Genomic DNA, 11,316 nt, shown 5'->3' on the forward strand with positions numbered 1-11,316 from the left:
TTATCATGATTTAAAAATTATTATAAAGGAAAAAAAATTACAAAATTATTATTTTTCCTTCTTTTTGATAATGACAAAGGGGGAGAAAGAACTAGCTTACATATTCTTAAATAATATAAAATTTGCTAACTTGTATGGTATAAAATTTGTTAACTTACTTGTTGTAAAACTTGCTATCTTACTAGCTTGCATATCTAAAACTTGCTAGCTTGCCCAACTCAAAAGAGAGCAAAAATTACTAACTTGCACATCCCAAGTAGAAGCAAAATTGTTAGCTTGCACATCGCAATGAAAAGTAAACTTGTTAACTTGTATATCTTAAAAATTGCTAGCTTGTATGATGTAAAACTAGCTACAATCGCTAACTTGTAATCTAAAGAGAAGCAAAAAGTTGCTATCTCAAGAAAAGTAAACATGCTAAACTTACGTATCTCTAAAAATTGCAAACAAGCTTGCATGTTATAAAACTTACATATATAAAACTTGATACTTGCACTTCTCCTTTTTGTTGATGACAAAGGGGGAGAAGCCATAATGACAATCATGCATGAGATGATATACTTGGATATGATTATGCATGAGTTTATGTTGCATGCAATGATATGATAAATTAGTTATGTCAATATTCATGATGCATGCAATATTGAAGTACTTATATGTTTTAAAACATTATATGATTTTCTGAATTTAAAGGTTCTATCAATATGGCATATTGATAGGGGGAGTTAAGGTTAACTCCGTCATCAATTGGTTATCATCATCAAAAAGAGAGAGATTGTTGAATCTCAAATTTTGATGATGAAATCAATTGATGAGTTTGTGATTTAATCTGTATTTTGAGTGACGTACGACTAGCTTCGATCAAGGAGATGCAAATTGATTAAAGCAGGAAGAATAATATTGGGTAGGAGTGAACATGTTAGAAGATTGGACGTTGGGCCAGAGGATCAGTTGACGTGTCGGCAAAAGGCTCGTGTCGTGAATTTAGGCATCGGGCCGAAGGATTGACATTGCGCCAAGGAAATTAAAAGTTGCAAGAGTCAACATGCCGATTGAACAATATGTCGAAGGAGAGGATGATGCTCCAAAGGATCGGAGGAGCGTCGGATAAACTAATGACATGCCGGATAAAGGATTCATCCTTTATAATCATTTGTATAAGATCAAAATAGTTTAGGGGGCTAATTGAGTTAGTTTTTTATGTAATCATGCTAACTCAACTAGGGGCCAATTGGGCTTTAATTGGGACTGATTTGGGCTCATTGAGAGGCTCATTCAGTGACCGAAAAGTTGGGTCAAGTGGTGGCATCGCCAGAACAGGCGATGGAACCACTTGCGAGTTGAAAAACTCGAAAAACCCGATCTCCGAGGCTGTCAGGAGGTGGTACTGCCAGACTGAGCGGTGGTACCACCCAGTGATAGTGTGTCGGGAAATGGTACCGTCAGATTGGGCGGTGGTACTGCCTTGTGTCAGGCTACAAGCGATGATACCACCCGTACCCCGAAATCTCAAGGATTTAAATTTTGGCTCCAAGTTTTGAAGTCATTTGGGGTCTATAAATACCCCAGCTATTTCTGCATGGAATAGTAAGAAAGATTGAGCAAAACTCTATTGTAAACCTTATTAGAAAGTTGAGTTCTTTCCTCCTAAAGCTTAGAAAGAGTTCTAAGGAAGGTGTGTGAGGGATACCTTATAAAAGAGGGTTATAAAATGTTATCTCCTAAACTTTTAAAAAGGAGAAGAGGGTTGTAAAAGGATAGTTGGTCTTCGCCTATTGAAGGAAGATCGTTAGTGGATGCTGGTGGCCTCGACGGAAGAGGAATCGAGAGTGGATGTAGGTCACGACGATCGAACCACTATAAAATCTAGTTTGCATTTTTTTTTAGCAATTTACTTTAACTACAAACTACCTTCTTATTGCTTTCACTATGCTCCCTTACACTTCCATGTTAATATCTTTCCGATCAGTTTTCGACTTACGAAATATTTTCAAACTAATATTTTTTAATCGATATCGATAAGGCTAACCACAACATCATTCTCATTGACCACCACTATAACAGCTACCCATGACTCTATTATTTATCATCATCATTTAAATTATTTTTTTTATTTATCAATTTTTTTGTCATTCATACATATGTTATGATGTGCTTATCTTCCACCCGTAAAGTCGATAACGATAGGATAAATAAACTTAAATATTATATTTTTATAATTATAAAAATTTTACTATAAATTTTTTTAATTTAAAAAATCGAGTTAGCTAAAAAAGTTTAACTTGTAATATGTAATTAGCCCCTTCTCTTTCTTTCTTTCGGTGCAAGACTCGATCGACTTCTCACGCTCGGCGGCAGCAACATGATGAGACCTCGAACCTCCTCCTGCACCAAGTTTTGGAGGGCGACGACGAAGACGACACCACCAACAGCAAGAAGCATGTCCAGCTCCGGCAGCGGCGAGCAACAGCGGCTCCTCGTGGGCGTGGACCCCTGCAATAAGCTCTGCAAGATCATGTTGTCCTGTCCCAATGCCGGGCTGGAGCAGGCCCTTGACGCGAGCGGCGTGCGCGCCTTCCCCGACGTGGCCGAGCAGGTCCTCCTCCGCTTCGAGAACGCCGGCATGCTCGCCTACCGCTTCTTCGACTGGGCCCGCCGGCAGCAGCGCGGCTATGCCCACACCGTCCGCGCCTACCACGCCATGATCGCCGCACTCGCCAAGATCCGCCAGTACAAGCTCATGTGGGACCTCGTTGCCGCCATGCGCACCCAGGGCGCCCTCAACGTCGAGACCTTCTGCGTCATCATGCGCAAGTACGCCCGCGCCCACAAGGTGGAGGAGACCCTGTACACCTTCGACGTCATGGATAAGTACGGTGTAGCGCCCAACCTGGCGGCGTTCGGCGGCCTGCTCGGTGCGCTCTGCAAGTCGAAGAACGTCAGGAAGGCCCAGGAGGTGTTCGACAAAATGCGCGACCGGTTCGAGCCCGACGCGAAGACCTACAGTATCCTGCTCGAAGGGTGGGGAAGGGCGCCCAATCTGCCCAAGATGCGGGAAGTCTACCAAGAAATGCTGGACAGGGGTTGCGAACCAGATATAGTCACCTATGGAATTATAGTCGATGCACTGTGTAAGGCAGGACGGATGGAGGAAGCTGTCGATGTAGTTAGGGACATGAGCCACAGGGTTTGCCCGCCGACACCCTTCATCTATAGTGTGTTGGTGCACACGTATGGGGTCGAGAAGAGGATAGAGGATGCCGTAGATACATTCTTGGAGATGGAGAGAAATGGAGTTAAGCCCGATGTCGTCGTGTACAATGCACTGGTTGGTGCATTTTGTAAGGCAAACAAGTTTGAAAATGCATTTAGTGTGGTGGGAGATATGGAGGATAAAGGCATCACCCCGGTCGCAAGGACTTTTAATATCATATTGAACAGCTTGATAACTGCTCAGAGATACGAGGAGGCATATAGGGTTTTTCGCCGCATGATAAAATGCTGTGAACCTGACTCAGATACCTACACCATGATGATAAAGATGTTCTGTGAAACCGACAAGTTGGAGATGGCTTTGAAGGTGTGGAAGTACATGGGCAAGAAGCAATTCCTCCCAAGCATGCACACTTTTTCTGTCCTAATCAATGGGCTCTGCGAGAAGGGCGAACTGAACCGGGCTTGTGTAATGTTAGAAGATATGATTGAAAAGGGTATCAGACCACCAGGTACAACATTTGGAAAATTGAGACAGTTGTTGCTGAAAGAGAGGAGGGAAGATGTGCTTAAATTTCTTGTGGACAAGATGAATGTTCTGATTCAAGAACCTTTATGTGATTGAGAGCACATGGTGTTGGATCATATAATCCAATCGTGTGAATTCTTGTCTAGCAGAAAAATATCAAGGCAACCAGCTACCTGACAAAGAAGTGAATATTGAGTTATTTAGCTTCATGATGGTAACATGAGGTTGGAGCTACATGTATGATTTGCTCAAGACCGTAACAAATCACTAAATTTTCAGGTCAGTGTTTCATGAGGTTGGGCTCTGCGAGAAGGGTGAACTGAACCGGGCTTGTGTCATGTTAGAAGATATGATTGAAAAGGGTATCAGACCACCAGGTACAACATTTGGAAAATCGAGACAGTTGTTGCTGAAAGAGGGGAGGGAAGATGTGCTTGAATTTCTTGTGGACAAGATGAATGTTCTGATTCAAGAACCTTTATGTGATTGAGAGCACATGGCATTGATCATACAACCCATTCATGTGAATTCTTGTCTAGCAGAAAAATATCAAGGCAACCGGCTACCCGACAAAGAAGTGAATATTAAGTTATTTAGCTTCATGATGGTGACATGAGGTTGGAGCTACATGTATGATTTGCTCAAGACCCTAACAAATCACTAAATTTTCAGGTCAGTGTTTCATGTTACTCAGTTTTCTGTGCTTGTTACCAACATTTAGGTACGGAAGACTAAGTCCATAGGCTGGTAAATTCATCTAGACCTTGTTCTAGAATCTATTGATTATGTTAAATATATATAGTTAATTTCTAATCTTAATAACTAGTGCAACTTCTTTTTGGCTATAGATAGCTTTAAGGCTTACATCATGTGATTTTGTTGGGCCTACACACATATTTGATGCTTGATTTAGCACATTTATGTATGCTATCACGTCCACCAGTTAACAAATATGCATTTGTAATAATTACACATCACAAAATGTTGAAATTGATTGTGTCATCCCATGGTTAACAAGTAGGCCAGGGGATCATAGCCGAGGCAATAAACCAGTCACTGAAGTGGTAGCATAAATAATAAAATTTTAATAAGGTTGCTTCTCCCTTTTTCGGATTAGTTCATAAAGATGTAACAGTTTCATACTTTTATTAGAGAATCAACATTTCAATATACCTTTGACTCAAATAATAGTGACAGTAAATATTTGACAATGATTCAATAGTACCTAAAATACAATACATATTGCCAAAGCTATTCAATTCAAAAGGCTAAGAAGGTACAAGTATATATATATGTATGCGATTTATTATATACATATGAGATTTATCTCAAACCACCAAGAGGATATGTTGTTGTATAAATATTTTTTATTTTGTGAAGTATTTTGTTTTCCTTTTCTCCAATCAAAACAAGTTTGCTATTATGGAAAAGAATTCTCAGTGGAAAAATTCTTTTTCATCTGTTTTCTTTGCAACCAAATGGACCTTAAGAAAAAAAACTTCCTTCTTTACATCTTGGAGGATGTTGCTTTTAGGAGATGGATTCCATCTAGATGATTAGGGCTATGGCCTTTCTTAAGGCTTGTGGAAGCCTACTAAGAAGAATACTTGGAACTTATGAACTATGATGGACTCTATAATTTTGCTGCATATTATCGATCATCCAGAAATCGCTCCAAAGCTCAAGTCCATTGTATGAACTTTTTTGTTGCTAGAGAATTGATTTATACTAAGGTTGGAGTCTCACCAGATCCAATTATGTTTTTTTCTCAGTGAGCCAATTTTTGAACCGATTCTCCAATTGATCCTACTGATGTTATATATCTGAGAAGCCCATGTTTGCAGATCCCCAAAGAGATGATAGCTGTGGAGACAGTCAAATATATATAACTTCTGTTCATGTGAACATATTTAGATTGCTTGTATGGAACTTGCAAAAATCAAGAACCACTCCATCTTTTGCAGCTGTTGTTACAACCTTGTGAGTTTAATACAGTGGCAAAAATATGGCTATCTTGTCTTCAAACAATAAGCTTTTGTCTCATCCATTTGATTCAGATATAAAAGAAAAAAAAAACTCAATGCACAATATTTCCATCAATATACACAAGATAAAGAGGTTGTGCTCGAAGCCTAATTGAGATATTTTATGTGTATGTGTGTGTCTATATATATATTTATTATAGTCTTGTATTCAGGAAATATTCTGGCTTGGGAAAAGGTTTTATTAGCAAATGCTTTCCATGTCCTAATGCAAAAGAAAACAAACATCCAATCCTTGGTTACATTTTAACTCCCACATCTTTTTCTTGCAATTATTAAAAATAGCAAATTTATTAATGATCTTAATCCCAATTTAACCCAACTTTAGCTCTCACAATTCATGGCACGATTTTTGAGCTCCTTCAAAAAAAAATAATAACCAAAAATTAATTTTAAAAAAAAGTGAGCTTCTATACCAATCAATCCCCAAAAAACCAAAAAAATAAAAAAGAATAGTCAACCCGTGGGACCCGCTCCCCCCTCTCCTCTCTGAGAAGAAGTCAAACCACTTTTAACGGAACTAACTGCCGAAGCCTCTCCTTCTCCATTCTTCCCTTCCTTATATATTTCTCTTCTGCTTTCTTTCCCTTCATCCTCCATCGATTCCATCTGCATCGATCTCATCCTTCCCAATCGCTTCATGGCACGGCAACAGCTCCTCCTCATCGCCATTCTCACTCTCCTGGCTGTCACAGTCTTCGTCGGTGCCGATGACTCGACGCCCTCTGCCTCATCGCCATCCGTAGGTGTCGACTCCGTACCAAGCGTCTTGACCCCGATTGCCACATCGCCGCTCCCGGACAGTGCCGAGGCTCCTTCTGGGGACCATGGCATCGAGGATAGCGATGCTGGCGGCGTCGGAGCTCCTCTCGGCACCCACCCCACCGAGCCAGAGAGTGAGTCCACCGCCAAGAGTGACGCCTCCCTCATCGGTGTAACCTCCAAGGCAACTGTCATGATCATTTCTGTTGCTGGCTACTTTGTGTTCTAAGTGGCTTATGCCATGATGTCATCTCATTTTGTTTAAGATAAAGGAGGATTATTGAGAAAATTGCATTATGTCTCTAATGGTCTTTAAGAAAAAGACCATTCATCCTTGTCAAGTTTAATTCTGTCATGGTTCCAACTAATTAATATCTTAGAACATATGCACAAGTTAGCATAAATTAAATATATCTAATCAAAATATCAAAAAGAATTTAAATGAAAAAGGATGCAGAAGTAATTATTGTCATAAGGATGAGTCCCACTCCAAAATAGGACTAAAATCAATCATAGAGAAGAAAAAAACAATTAATTAATAGCTACGATAATTTAATCGAGTCAAAACAAAATCCAATTCCAATTCCAATTCCAGCCGAACACTAACCCCAATCTAATCCGATTCGAAAACTAATCCAGCCGTCAGATGAATCGTTCCGATTCCCGAACTCGGCCCGGCAAGTATCCGAATCGTTCCCGAGAGGAATCTATAAATTAGTCACGAGATTCTCTGTGATTAGGGTTTAAGGAAACAGCTTCAAGTCGAGGACGCAAAACATAGCCCGATCGAGCAAGCATCGATCGCCATGCTTGCTTCCCTCGGCAGCTTCCTCTCTTCCCTGCCCTTCCTCGTCCCCCCCACGGAGAAGCCCCCGCCTCCTCCCCCCGTCCCTTTCCCGAAGCCTAAAACCGATGGGTTCCCTCCCGCCTCCATCCGCAGCTCGGCCCCTGTTCGGCCCCCCTCGGAGGTGACAATGCCGGCGGAGAAGGAAGGGCTCGTCTGCAGCTGCTATCCATCCTTGGCATTGGCTAACCTGTTCTACGCCCGGGGAGGGTATTACAACGCACAGGTGGTGGTCGGGGAGGACGAGCCGGAGGAGGTGCTGCTGCGGAGGTTCAAGAGGGAGGTCATGAAGGCCGGGGTCATCCAGGAGTGCAAGAGGAGACGTTGGTTCGAGAACGAGCAGGAGAAGAAGAAGCGCAAGGCCCGTGATGCGGCCCGGAGGAATCGGAAGAGGTCTGCTCTTGGTTCATCTCATCTTCTTGTTTTTCCCAAAACCCTGATTTTTATGATTTGTAAAGCTCTTTTATTTAATCTCCATATCTCTTCTTAGAATGGAAAGACAGTGATTAATGTTTGATCTCATCTTGGTTACTCGTGCTTTTAGAGATTTAGGTTGTTGAATACTTACGATTGAATTATACTCTGTGCAAATAGATATGCCAACATGACTATATTTCTCAGCATAAAAAATTAGAGAGAGATTCCTTTTAGCATCCACAATTTAGTCGGTGTTGATCTACTTTCATTACTTGGGCATCGATTCCATGGTCAGGTTTGGTTGTAGGTTTCGGTAATAAGCGGAAGCAATGGGGTTTGAAATGGATATCATCAGTTTGTGGACACAATGGTCGTGTTAAATAGCATGTATTGGTTGTTGCCTGAAGTCTGAACAATCACGTATTATCCGCTTGCCTTTGGACGGTTAATCCATTGAATCGATTCATAGTGCTGCCTGTCTATTAGCCTTGACCTACACCTAGCTTAGATTATAATACTGGGCAGCTAATCAAGTGTGTTTGTTTTCTCTTCTTGTTCCTCCTAAAATCCTTTGCATGTGAGTTTGTTGGTGTTACAGAATCCACCTTCAAGAAGCAAGTTAATCATCAGATGTTTTAGTCACGTTAAAATGCAATGACAGGGATTTAAAAAGTAGTGCTTTCTTGCTAACTCATACTTTTAGAGGTTTAAGTTACTCGATCCTTTTTGGCTTGATAGTTAGTCTCATTACTTTGACATAATTGTGAAGCTATAACGTATCATCAGCTTGATATCGCTCAAGATGAAAATGGAAAGGTGGTTCATTATTCTGCTATTGTTTCTGGGGTTACGACTTATATTTTAGCCGAACATAAATATTTTCAATGAAGGTACTTGGTTTTGTTTTGGATGTCACAATTTGTAGAAAATGGTTTTGGAAATTAGTCTAATATATTCTTGTTTTCAGTGAACACTGTTTAGACAAGTCATGATTGACACCATGGCCGTTAGCTCTTGGTGAGCCTTGACTTGTGCTTTGCTTACAACCATAGTTCATAAAACTGCTACTTGGTTGCTTCTGAATGATAAATATTCAATAGCAGTGTGCAACTTATTTTGCTTTGGAAATTCTTCTAAAATATTTCAACTTTGTTTGTCTCCAGACATTAACTACTTGCTCCTATTCTTTTCCTCCACTAATTTCAGGCGTTATCAACCAAAAGTCCGTAAGCAAGATAACCAGGAAGAACCAAAGGCAAAGATACAGGAGGAGGAAGACAATTGGGAAATTCCTGAAGGAGAACTTCCTTATTGCACCTAGGATGCCTTAGTGGAGGAACCTGCAGTATTTTCATGGTTTTGTTTTTGAAAGTCATTTAAGCTAGAGTTAGCTACTACTAACTGATGGTTTTGTTTTTGAAAGTCATTTAAGCTAGAGTTAGCTACTACTAACTGATGCCGATGTGTTTTGTCCTTTCTTTCTCCTTTCTGTTTGTTTTTTTTTCTCTTTTCGAATAAAGCAATGGTATGAAAATGACAAAGGTCTTGAACATTTGGTGCCTGTATATTATGATACAATATCTATTGATGGTGCCTCCTTCAAGTTAATTTTCCAGGTTAACAATGTGATGTCCATTTAGTTGCCTATTCTTTATGATTTTACTTTTATCAGATAAGGGAAGTTGTATTATTTCTTGGGGGCACTCACAGAAATTTTGTCTGCATCCTCTGGTCCTAACAACTGGTTAGGACATGTTATAGCTCTGCTGCATTGCCTGTTAGCTTCAAATTATGAAAGAATTGTGACAATATTTTTAATTCATTATAAAATCAAAAATTCATTACTATCATTTTAGACAAAATATTTTGATAGAATTGTGAAAGTTTGAAATTGTATTGTCCAAGTTGACCCGTTACACTAAAAAATAGTGAGCTACAATAAACTCAGCTTATCCGAAAAACTTATAAATTTGGATTAAAATCTAAATTTATAATAAAACAAAAAAATAGTATAATCCTTGTTAGAATTATGTTTTACTCGAAAGTTTTAAGATAGTTTAGTTGAAGTTGATATTGTTACACTAAAAACTAAAAATGAATCGAATTATGCTCATTCACGTATATTTAAAAAACACATCAAATTTGATAATTAATTATCTTAAGTCATCAAAAAATAAGATACATTAAAATCCTTGATAGAATCATGCTCTAAATAGAATTACAAAAATTATGAAAGCTTGATATAGTTTGATGGAATTTAACATGTTACACTCAAAAATGAAATAGAATGCACGTATCACATCATCTTAAAAAAAATACATCAAATTTAATAATTAATTATCTTAAACTCATCATAAGATGTAAAAACTGATATCATCCTCATTAAATATTCTAGTAGAATCATAAAATTTTATGATAATTTGGTCAAAGTGGACCCTATAATATTTGTTAATGAATCAAATTACACATAACATACCTAAAAATGTGTCAAATTTGATAATTAATTATCTTTAACTCATCAAAAAAATTTCACTCGAGTGCAAATATTAATTATTTTTATACAAAATATATTAAAAAAAACTAAATTAATTGTTTATTTATTATAAATTTATCAGAAAATGAAAATTAGTAAAATCCTTGTTAGAATCATGTTGTAGTAAAATTGTAAATGTTTGAGTTGAATTGGTCGAATTTGACCTATTTATTACACTTGAAAATGAACTAACTTACCCATTCATATAATTTACCCAAAAATATATCAATTTTATTTAATCATCCTAAATTCACAGTAAAATTTTAAAAAATAGTTCATCCTTATTAGAATTATTTTTATGATAAAATTATAAGAGTTTGAGATAGTTTGATGGAAGCTGACTCCTTTACACTTAAAAATAAATTAAATTATACTCATCCATAAAATTTATCCAAAAACATGTCAACTTTGATAATTAATTATCCTAAAATCATAAAAAAAAAATTACTTAAATCATTATTAGAACTATGTTCTGAAAGAATTTTAAATGTTTGAGGTCATTTGCTAAAAGTTTTGTTTTTTGGTAAGTCATTTGGTAAAAGTTGATTTGCCACAGTGGAAAATGACCTCAAATACAATCATTCATAGTACTTATCCAATTGAGGATTTTACAATCAAGTATTTATCAGGTTAAAATTAAGTGTACTTACGTTGGACTTTTATCTAAAATACTTTAAGCTGGTATTTCCACACCCACATATGATTGTAGTACTCATTCATGATATTTTTTATATTTTTAAAGTATTTAAAAAATATTATTTATTAAAACTTAAAATATATCGGAGGAGAAGATGAAAACAAATAGCACGAGGATGGAGAGATAGAGGAAAAGAGTAAAGATGGATAGGGAGGAGAAGGCAAATGAGGAGAGGAGAAGCGAAAGGAAAGTGAATGGAGGAGGTTGAATAATTTGAAATGATAACGTTATTGTTATGATCGTAAAGACACTAGCATGGAAAGAGGTGAATTAGTGCTT

The 11,316-nt window shown here is 37.9% G+C and overlaps 2 protein-coding genes across 3 annotated transcripts; both read left to right on the forward strand.

Annotated features, from left to right (window-relative positions):
* Positions 1–2,317: 2,317 nt before the first annotated feature.
* Positions 2,318–5,752, forward strand: LOC135652696 (pentatricopeptide repeat-containing protein At1g77360, mitochondrial-like). Of its 2 annotated transcripts, XR_010502178.1 has the most exons (2): positions 2,318–4,414; positions 5,515–5,752. XR_010502178.1 is itself a non-coding variant. In XM_065173857.1 (1 exon), exon 1 carries the CDS (start codon positions 2,363–2,365, stop codon positions 3,836–3,838), a length of 1,476 nt encoding a protein of 491 aa, XP_065029929.1. In that variant the 5' UTR covers positions 2,318–2,362; the 3' UTR covers positions 3,839–4,502. The 2 variants fall into 2 exon arrangements, 1 of the variants encoding a protein (XP_065029929.1); XM_065173857.1 differs by lacking the exon at positions 5,515–5,752 and having other exon boundaries at positions 2,318–4,502.
* Positions 5,753–6,424: 672 nt separating this feature from the next.
* Positions 6,425–9,415, forward strand: LOC103971573 (small ribosomal subunit protein bS21c). The gene is made up of 3 exons (XM_018820475.2): positions 6,425–6,730; positions 7,287–7,783; positions 9,014–9,415. The coding sequence occupies exons 1-3, from the start codon at positions 6,425–6,427 to the stop codon at positions 9,126–9,128; spliced, it is 918 nt and encodes a 305-aa protein (XP_018676020.2). The 3' UTR covers positions 9,129–9,415.
* The last annotated feature ends 1,901 nt before the right edge of the window (positions 9,416–11,316 follow it).

The sequence above is a fragment of the Musa acuminata genome, chromosome BXJ3-11 (genome assembly GCF_036884655.1).
Source record: "Musa acuminata AAA Group cultivar baxijiao chromosome BXJ3-11, Cavendish_Baxijiao_AAA, whole genome shotgun sequence".
In the NCBI taxonomy this organism is placed as follows: Eukaryota; Viridiplantae; Streptophyta; class Magnoliopsida; order Zingiberales; family Musaceae; genus Musa; species Musa acuminata.

Excerpts from the sequence above, each read along its gene's own strand:
- LOC135652696 (XM_065173857.1), top strand. The coding sequence starts at position 2,363 with ATGATGAGACCTCGAACCTCCTCCTGCACCAAGTTTTGGAGGGCGACG.
- LOC103971573 (XM_018820475.2), top strand. The coding sequence starts at position 6,425 with ATGGCACGGCAACAGCTCCTCCTCATCGCCATTCTCACTCTCCTGGCT. Across the intron at positions 6,731-7,286 it reads TCATCGGTGTAACCTCCAAG|GGTTTAAGGAAACAGCTTCA; the intron begins GCAACTGTCATG and ends CTCTGTGATTAG. Across the intron at positions 7,784-9,013 it reads GCCCGGAGGAATCGGAAGAG|GCGTTATCAACCAAAAGTCC; the intron begins GTCTGCTCTTGG and ends CACTAATTTCAG.